Raw genomic sequence first — 9478 nt, 5'->3', positions numbered from 1 at the left:
GTACACTAAATATGATGAAAACAGCTCAATTCAGTCTTTATAATATTGCTGAAATGAACTGACAAACAATGAAATAGGTTGGTGTCCAAAAGTGTATTATCTAAGCGAGAGAAGCTTAATTTGTGCAAATGAGCTGAATACAGGTCAGAACACTAAAAAATGAGCTGCAACTGAGTGAATGTACACTAAATATGATGAAAACAGCCCAATTCAGTCTAAATATGATGAAAACAGCTCAATTCAGTCTAAATATGAACAGCTCAATTCAGTCTAAATATGATGAAAACAGCTCAAATCAGTCCTAATATTGCTAAACTGAGCTGAAACACAACTAAATGTGTTGGTGTGACCCATTTTCTATAGTTCTGCTGCCTGTGTCCAAACAAGCTTTTTCTCAGTGAGAGACGCTCATTTTTGCGCTAAATGCAGGTCAGAACACTAAAAAATCAGTTTCAACTGAGGGTAAGTCTACTAAATATGTTGAAAACAGCTCACTTCAGTTATCAGCTGAAGCTGAAATGCACACACGGTGTCACATCTGTGTGCGAGTCGGTCATCAGATTTTATATAGGTTAAACATACACCTGTATGCTTATCTAATGACAATTTTAAAACTACAAGCACCACTTTGAATTGATTCAGTTCTTAATTCTCTCAGTTACTTCTGACTGATAAGACAAATAATGAAGCTGAAGCTTTTTATTTCACTATAAAAACACAAGACTGACCTCAGCCTATATGTCAACCCGTTCTTGTTGTAAAAAGACACTTTCTGGTAAAATAAAGGTTAAAATAAATAACGTGATATAACCACATAATTCCATTAATAACATAAATAATATGATTAGATATATGGAACTACTAAAGGCACAACAAGGCAGCTAACTCATAAATAAAACAGTTTTTTTACGGAAGCGCTGAACTGCCACAGTAGAAAAAAAAATTTAATCACTATCTCGTTATAACGTCAAATGCTATCTCGTTTTAATGTCAAAACGTATCTCGTTATAACGTGATAAGACGCTATGTCGTTATAACGAGATACATTTTATTGCTGTAATAAAAAATGTTTATAAGTAGCCTAACCTAACCGGTTTGCTGCTCACATCGGAAAATGACTCATTTACAAGATTTCATTAAAAAGTTCTATTTCATGCTTGGATTAAGCCATGGGGAGATTCTGTCCTTACTGTGCACAGATCAGCATACTGATCACAGTATCGTCCACTGTGCAGCAACACATTTTATGGTCTGCCAGTATGGAGCCAAATCAGGGTCATAAGTTTTGTTCACCTGAAAAAATATAATTAATTCAAACACTAAACTTTGAAACTGAAAATTTATGTTTTGTTGTTGATTTTTTTTCAGTTCAAAATTTTTTTTGGAATCAACTTTGAAATTCTTTTGAATAAATTGTTTATTTTCAGGTTTTATTTCAATAATTGGTAGCACTTTATAATAACTGCACACTATGAGGCATTAGTTAAGGATCAGTAAATACTTAGTTCATCATCTATAAAGCATCACTCCTACATTATTAGCCATTACCACTTAGATTGTAAAGGTATTTTTAAAGGCTTCACACATGATTTATAAGCATATTTATAATGTGGTTATTAATTCTTATTTCACACTTAAGTAATGATCAGTTTATTATGTCTTAATCAAACGTAAAAACATTTACAACCCTGCTATTCAGGAGTTGTAAGTGGTTCATAAGATCATTTATGAATTGTAAGTAAATGATTAATAAACTGCTTAGATGCACAGTTATATGTGTTGTTATTTAGTCATGCACTAACAGTTACTGAGTGTGTGAATAAATGCTTTATGCACATGTAGTCCTTTGGCAATTTATGGTAAGTTCAGTTAATTATTAAACATTTATTAACTGTTAGCTAACAATTTTCGTGAGCTATTCTAAAGTGAGGACTATCTCTGCCTAATTAAACATTTACAAAGTAGATTTAAAGGCTTCCCAACTGAAGATTGTGAAGAAAAAACACAACAATGTGATACAGAGTATAAAAAACATTTATTTCTTATTAAAGAAAGGAATGCAACTCTACACTGTCAGCAACCTCAAATAGTATATATAAAAAATGTATTTTATATAAAATAAATTATAGTATACATATTTTTACATAAGAAAAATGAAAGTATAAGCAACACAGTGAATGTAAATCAACAACATAAGTTGCAAAAGGAATAAAAAGCACTGAAAGTATAAAATAAGCAATAAAGTGACAACATTAACAGTAAAATAAAATATTCAAGTATAAGTAGTAGTAGTGCCAAAATTCCACATTCCTTTCAGTAAGCAAACTACAATACATTTTAAACTGAGTCACAGAAAAACAACACACATTTAAACTAATGTGTCTTCTTAAGTGCACCTAGGAGAACTTCAAAACAGAAGGGAACAGTACAACTTCCAATTTAGTTGGAAAACTTAGAATCAAGCTCAGTTCCCCTTTGCTTTAAGGGGTAGCAGCTTTCCAGAAGCCTTAAAGGCTTGAATAGTATCTCCTACAGCTGGATCTTCAAGAATTGCAGTGGCACACTGGGTAGCAAATGTATATAGTTTAACCTTGCTGCTGTGGATTTTAAGGAGGTCTTTATATTTGCCAGGCACGGCAATGTACAGCTCTGCAATTGGAGCATTGACCACTACAGTGTTCCTGTCCACCCCGACCCGCTTGAAGGCAGCTGACATGGTGCATCCTCTTTTGAAGTGCCTGAGAATCTTTTTGTGTTGGTCCACCACCTGCTGCGGATTTTGAGCTGTAATTAAGAGAGCATAAAATTAATTTTCGCATATAGTTTTACAATTCTTTTGTAAATTCTTGTGTGTAAAAAATATTTATTAATTAACAGGTTTATTATCTATTATCTATTTCACATATTTTAGCCAACCAATTCTTCCAGAGTAGAGTAGAATAGAAATACTTTATTCATCCCAAGCTGAGAAATATCACTATTGCAGCATCAATATATAGGCACTCAGCATACTAACATATACCTCTAAAGGTAAGAATAAACAGTACAGACATTATTTACAGAAAATAGAAATCAAACTAATAAGTACAAAAGGGTGTGCAATTAGAAAAGTTAAACCTTGTGCAAAATCTGGTTTAACTTTTCTAACTGCACACTTGTTTTTGTTCTTGTGACGTAATTGGTAGTTTGAGGTATTTAATGTAATCAATGTAGCTTATTTAACAAAGCTGAAACGTTGGAAATTACACAAATGGTCTACCAAGTTACTTCTCTTCCAATGCAATCTTTATGATATATGAGGCAGGAGGGACACGATTGAACTGAAGGCACAAGCAGTGAGAAATTAAAAACCCAGTGAGTGGAGTGGTTAAAATAGTATTCTAACCTCTCTGATGCATCTTTGTTAACATTTTCTTTGACTTCTTCCTGTGCTTTTTCTCCTTTCCCTTTTTTTTAATCCTCTTCTTCTTCCTCTCCCCCTCTGATGAGGATGTGTTTGAGGAGGAGTCAGACACAGTATCAGAGAGAGAGTCAGCTGAGCTGTCACTAGAGGAATGTTCAGACCATGATGTCTGGAGGTCCTTTCTTTTAAGAGCTGAAAATGGACAAGACATAAGGGTCACAGTAGCAGATGGTACATGAGAAAAAAAAGACAAAACACTTACTCACATAAGTACTGAGTGTTGGGAGACTTACCTGATGCTAGTTGCTCTTCAAGATAGTCTCTCTCCTTGGTCAGCTCCTCTATCTTCTCCTTCTGCAACTCCATTCTCATCTTACACATATCCAATTCATGGGTTTTTCATCTATCAACCACCTGTGCAGTGGGGGCCAGGTGTAGATCTGAGAAATAAATCATACTGTACAAACAAACTGAGAACAATCTATTGGTTTTACAGTTGTCTAGCAAACTGTCATTACAAAAGTTATCTGAAAAAGGGCTGGCTTCTGCCTAGTTGCAAATAAATCCGGTGTGTTGCCCCCCTCCCCCGCGAATTCTAGCTTGCAGGTGAGTTGCTAGCCAGGAAACTAGCTAGCAACTTGCTTGCTAGGCGTCATCCATAATATGTGACAGTGAACAAAACAATAAACTTACCGCTAGTCCCAGTGCTGGACGTCTCTTCCGCTGTGCCCATGTCAGCACAGGCATTCATTTTGGCCCGCGTGCGAACGCTACAACTTTGGATGGAGTTCATGTCAAGAACACGTTTCACTTGTGGGAGCGAGATCATTCCTCTAATGTCAAGAGCCTCATACCTTTTTTCGACACTAGATGGCCCCAAATACCTCTGCTCTGATCTAGATAGAATTCTATTTAATTTCATATGGAAAAACAAATCTCATAAAATAAAGAAAACAATTCTTTCGAATCCATTAGCTGAAGGAGGCTTAGATGTATTGACCTTTACCACATTTAATCAAGTATTAAAAATAAATTGGATGAAAAGATTTAACAAAAACCCATATAGTTTATGGAATATCTTCCCAAATTACGTTTTCAATAAGATGGGAGGTCTAAATTTCCTTCTACGATGTCCCTTTAAGATCGGAAAACTTCCAGTGAAACTAGCCAATTTCCATCAGCAGGTTTTGCAGTGTTGGTCTTTATTATATAAACACAATTATTCACCTCACAACTGTATTCTATGGAATAGCGCTTACATTTTATATAAAAGCAAGTCTTTATATTTACAGAACTGGTATAATGAAAATATAAATACTGTGAACCAATTATTAGACGACAGTGGCAAGCTATGTGATCACAAGAGTTTCTGTATCAAGTATAATTGGCAAGCACCTCAAAAAGAGTTTGAAATGGTTAAGAAGTCAATCCCTCATAGTATCATAGCTTTAGCCCAAAATGTACAAATTGAAAATGTTAATTTCAGGGAATATCCCATTACCATTGAAGGAATAAATCTAGTCGATAAGAAATGCACAAACAAATATATTAGAAATAATTTTGTCCAAATCTCAAACCCTATATGCAAGAACAGGTGGGCATCTTTCAGTAAAAAACAGTGGAACTCAATCTTCTTACTACCTTATAAATACATAATTACAAATAAAGTTAAAGAATGTCTATTTAAAATAACACATCGATATTACCCAGTTAAAGATTATTTATGTCGCTTTCTCCCAAATATATCCAATCAATGCTCCTTTTGTCAGGGTGAGGGAGAAAGTATAGAGCATGTCTTTGTGGAATGTTTGCATGTTAACATATTTTGGTCAAATTTACAACATTATCTGAAACTAATATTGGGTAAAGATGTTGAACTTACAAAACTGCAACTCTTGCTCATATTTAATAACCGTACATTTACTAAAGATGAAGTTTATATTGTAAACCTAATTATAATCCTTGCAAAATATTATATACACAAAATTAAATGGAATAACAAAGTACCCTCTTGGCATAATTTTAAAGTAACAGATTTGAAAATATATTTAGCTTCCATCAATAAACTCAAACTAACTAATAAGAAATTATTTAAAACGATTGCACTGATTGAAAAATTTAATATTGCTGTAACCTAGCAGACTCGTTACCTTGTTTTATGTGTTGTTTATTATTGTTTGTTTGTTTGTTGTTTATATGTATAAATTGTAAAATGACATTGTTATAAATAAAGATTCGAAAAAAAATAAAAAAAAAGAGATCATTCCTCTGTCCCACACTGATGACGTATGATTACGTATGAAAACAGGCGCATGTTTTGAATGAAAACAGGAGCGCAATTTCTCCCGCTCACCAGATCATTAACTAAATCAGGTTCACAGAAGAATCGCCTGTTGATGAAAAATGAGAGGGAAAGTTTTACCCAGCTTACAAAGCTTATTAACAAGAGCAGCTCCACAAAGAACAGCCTGAAGCTAATTAAGTGGCTTCAGAAAAGGAGACTGCTTAAAAGAAAAATGAAATGCAGATTATGCCGGCAGGACATGAAACTGAAGAAAAGGACCAACTGTGGAGATCAATATGCTTGGTAAGAAATATATAATTATAATAATAAAAGAAAATATAACATGATTTGTAACATGATATTTTGATGGGCATTGAAGCAAAAGTGTAATTTCATTTTTGTTATTTAATTTTTTAATAGGATTTGTCGACAAGCACATAAAGCAAAACAAGTTTCTGTCAGGCACAAGTCAATCTTTCATGGATCAAAGCTTTCCTTCAGTAAATGGATGCAGTTCATGTACAGGTAGGCATGTAATAACATTAAGTAGTAATTTTGTTGTTATTCAGTTGTTTTTTATGAAGGCATACATAGTCTAATATGTTTATTATCCTTTAAGGTTTTCTCAGGGTCTGCGGTTGCGGCAGATAGACATGATGGATGACAGCATTGCAGGCAGTTCAACGACTCTTAGTAAAATGGCAAACAAAATAAGGAAGGTCTGTGTCACAGCAGTTGAAAGAATGAGAAGGTATACAGGCCAGCAGATTGGAGGAAGAAGAGAGTTTGTTGTGATCGATAAAGCCATTTTCGGCACAAACGAAAGGTATGTTGCAGCAATACTTTATTTAAACTACTGAAATTATTATTATTATTGTTATTATTATTATTATTAGTAGTAGTAGTAGTAGTAGTAGTAATATTATTATCTTATTGCTAATACATGTCTATGTTGTGTTTTGTTCTCCATCAGTACGGTAGAGGAAGAATGGCTGGTGGGTGGAAAAGAAAGAAGTGGGTCTTTGGAATGTTAGGTGTGAGGCATCATCATCAGAGAGCAGGAAGACCAATTCTACGTCTTGTTGAGAGAAGATCTCGAAGACATCTAGTCCCCTTGATTGCCCATCATATTAGGCCTGGATCATCAATTATCAGTGATGAATGGTGTGCCTATCGCGTCCTCCCTGCACTAGGGTACAACTATTACATATTTTTGTTGTGTATGGGCACCAGTGGCATATTGAGAGAGCCTGAAGATCCTACAAAGAGCAGATCTGGAGACTTAGGGGGAATCGGACTGAGAGTTTGCGTTCTGACCACCTTGCAGTGATTGAGTGGAATGAATGGCTGGCAAGGAAACACCACAGTGGTGCATTTGGCAGATTGATTCATGAAATTTCTCGAAAGTACAAGTAGCTATAACAGTCACACAGATGGCAAAAAATGTTCTAGTCCAAAATATTTTATTTTCTACATTTCACTGTTAATTTTGTTACTTTATTGCTTATTTTTGTACTTTCAGTCAGTGATTTTTATTCATTTTGCTATAAAGTTAGATAGAATAAGTTATACTATTTGAGGTTGCTGAGAGTGTAGAGTTGCATTCCTTTCTTTAATAAGCAATAAATGTTTTTTATACTCTGTATCACATTGTTGTGTTTTTTTCTTCACAATCTTCAGTTGGGAAGGAAACTTAGCCTTTAAATCTACTTTGTAAATCAGGGGTCTCAAAGTAGCAGCCCGCGGGCCACAAGCAGATATTTTGTGGCCCCCCACCTGACATCAAAGTTTAGTGTTAGTGCTGCCCGCACATTTTTCTCAAACGCACTTATTTACTGAGGCTTGTCCTGTGTCCCCATTTCCATTTGTGCTCGCTGTGAATACGTAGGTCACATGAAGCACTTGGAGTTTCTTTCTTTCTTTTTAATCAGGATGCTAGTTGAACAGAACCCATGTTCTCAGTAGCTGTCCTCACTGTAAACAAGCTGCGCACACGCCTGACCCCTGGACATGTGTCTGTGTGAGGAGCCAGTGAACAACTTCTTTTCATGTTAAAGCAGCTGGACATATTTTATTTAATTTCTATTCACAATAGATTTTGTTATACTAGCCTACATAAATGTCATTGTATGTACTGTATCCCCAATGGTACAGCAAATCACTCATTAAGGAATATGACAATGTTTAGATTTTAGTCTTAGTGAAACTGAGGGAAATTCAGGCCCAGGAAAATCACCTCTTATCAATTCGATCGATAAGGTCATTCAACTAACGATTATTGAATTAATCAATCATTCGCATCCCTATTCTGACCTGTTATTGATAAAGATTGAGACGATTGGACCAGTTGTACTTTTTTGGAATATTTGAAACCCTTTTTTTTAATGCGGCCTTAATGCGGCCAAGCCTCACCCAGACTATACCCCCAGCGGCCCCCCGGTTAAGTTGACTTTGAGACCCCTGTTGTAAATGTTTAATTAGGCAGAGATAGTCCTCACTTTAGAATAGCTCACGAAAATTGTTAGCTAACAGTTAATAAATGTTTAATAATTAACTGAACTTACCATAAATTGCCAAAGGACTACATGTGCATAAAGCATTTATTCACACACTTAGTAACTGTTAGTGCATGACTAAATAACAACACATATAACTGTGCATCTAAGCAGTTTATTAATCATTTACTTACAATTCATAAATGATCTTATGCACCACTTACAACTCCTGAATAGCAGGTTTGTAAATGTTTTTACGTTTGATTAAGACATAATAAACTGATCATTACTTAAGCGTGAAATAAGAATTAATAACCACATAATAAATATGCTTATAAATCACGTGTGAAGCCTTTAAAAATACCTTTACAATCTAAGTGGTAATGGCTAATAATGTAGGAGTGATGCTTTATAGATGGTGAACTAAGTATTTACTGATCCTTAACTAATGCCTCATAGTGTGCAGTTATTATAAAGTGCTACCCAATAATTATTTTCATATTTACCATTTTATTTTTTCAGTTTCAGATTTTTTGTTTTCAGATCTTTTTACAATTTTTTACAGTTTCACATCTTCTTCTTCATCATCTTTTTTCAGCTTCAGATTTACTTTTCAGGTTCAAATCTTTTTTTCACTTTCGCCTCTCCTTTTTTTTACCTTTGAGGTTTTGACCCCGATTTTGCGGGGGGTGGGACATGGGTGTGGATTGCTGAGTGACAGCAGGACAATGAATGCTGAGGCAGAGCGCGCTCTGGGCTGAGGCCTTAGCTCAGCTATGGTGCCTTCAGGGAACATCGGACGTGTGGTCAGTTAAACTCAACATGCACTATCTATCGTATTGACGTGATAGCGCATGTTGATAGCGTATTCCTCTTAGACCCAAGAGGAGCACCATTCACGTCACATGTGACTAAACATCAGCTATTTTGTTACCACCTGTCAGTAATAAACTGCAGTATACAGGAGAAACTGAAGAGCAAAGACAAATAAACAGAGCTCTCACAACATGTGGCTACCCAACCTACATCAAGCTGCTAAGGAAACAACAGGTTTTTAAGCGGAAAATAAATCACGAAGGACCACTGTCATTACAGTACTGCTGTACATTTTCTATATTTTGCACAAAAACCAAAATATTAACAATTATTCAATTAAAATGTACTGACTTCAACCAGGCGTTATTATTATATCTTTGCAGGTTTACTGCGCAAATAATTATATATGTACTGAAAGGAAATACCTTTATTTTGAAGGTAAGCAGGAAGTAATTATGTGTTATGCGTGCTGTTAGCAAA

The 9478-nt window shown here is 35.0% G+C and overlaps 2 protein-coding genes across 2 annotated transcripts; one reads left to right on the top strand and one right to left on the bottom strand.

Moving 5' to 3' along the window:
* Nucleotides 1–2349: 2349 nt before the first annotated feature.
* LOC114426541 (coiled-coil domain-containing protein 106-like) lies at nt 2350–4246 on the bottom strand. The gene is made up of 4 exons (XM_028394023.1): nt 4097–4246; nt 3697–3843; nt 3386–3595; nt 2350–2784 (listed from the first exon to the last, which is right to left on the bottom strand). Exons 2-4 carry the CDS (start codon nt 3782–3784, stop codon nt 2465–2467), a joined length of 618 nt encoding a protein of 205 aa, XP_028249824.1. The 5' UTR covers nt 3785–3843; nt 4097–4246; the 3' UTR covers nt 2350–2464.
* Nucleotides 4247–5720: 1474 nt separating this feature from the next.
* LOC114426621 (uncharacterized) lies at nt 5721–7085 on the top strand. Its single transcript, XM_028394139.1, has 4 exons — nt 5721–5990; nt 6108–6212; nt 6307–6513; nt 6661–7085. The coding sequence occupies exons 1-4, from the start codon at nt 5725–5727 to the stop codon at nt 6719–6721; spliced, it is 639 nt and encodes a 212-aa protein (XP_028249940.1). The 5' UTR covers nt 5721–5724; the 3' UTR covers nt 6722–7085.
* Nucleotides 7086–9478: the final 2393 nt, after the last annotated feature.

Source organism: Parambassis ranga, chromosome 21 (assembly GCF_900634625.1).
Source record: "Parambassis ranga chromosome 21, fParRan2.1, whole genome shotgun sequence".
NCBI lineage: Eukaryota > Metazoa > Chordata > Actinopteri > Ambassidae > Parambassis > Parambassis ranga.
Note: the sequence above shows the minus strand (reverse complement) of the source record. Positions and strands in the feature narration are given on the sequence as shown.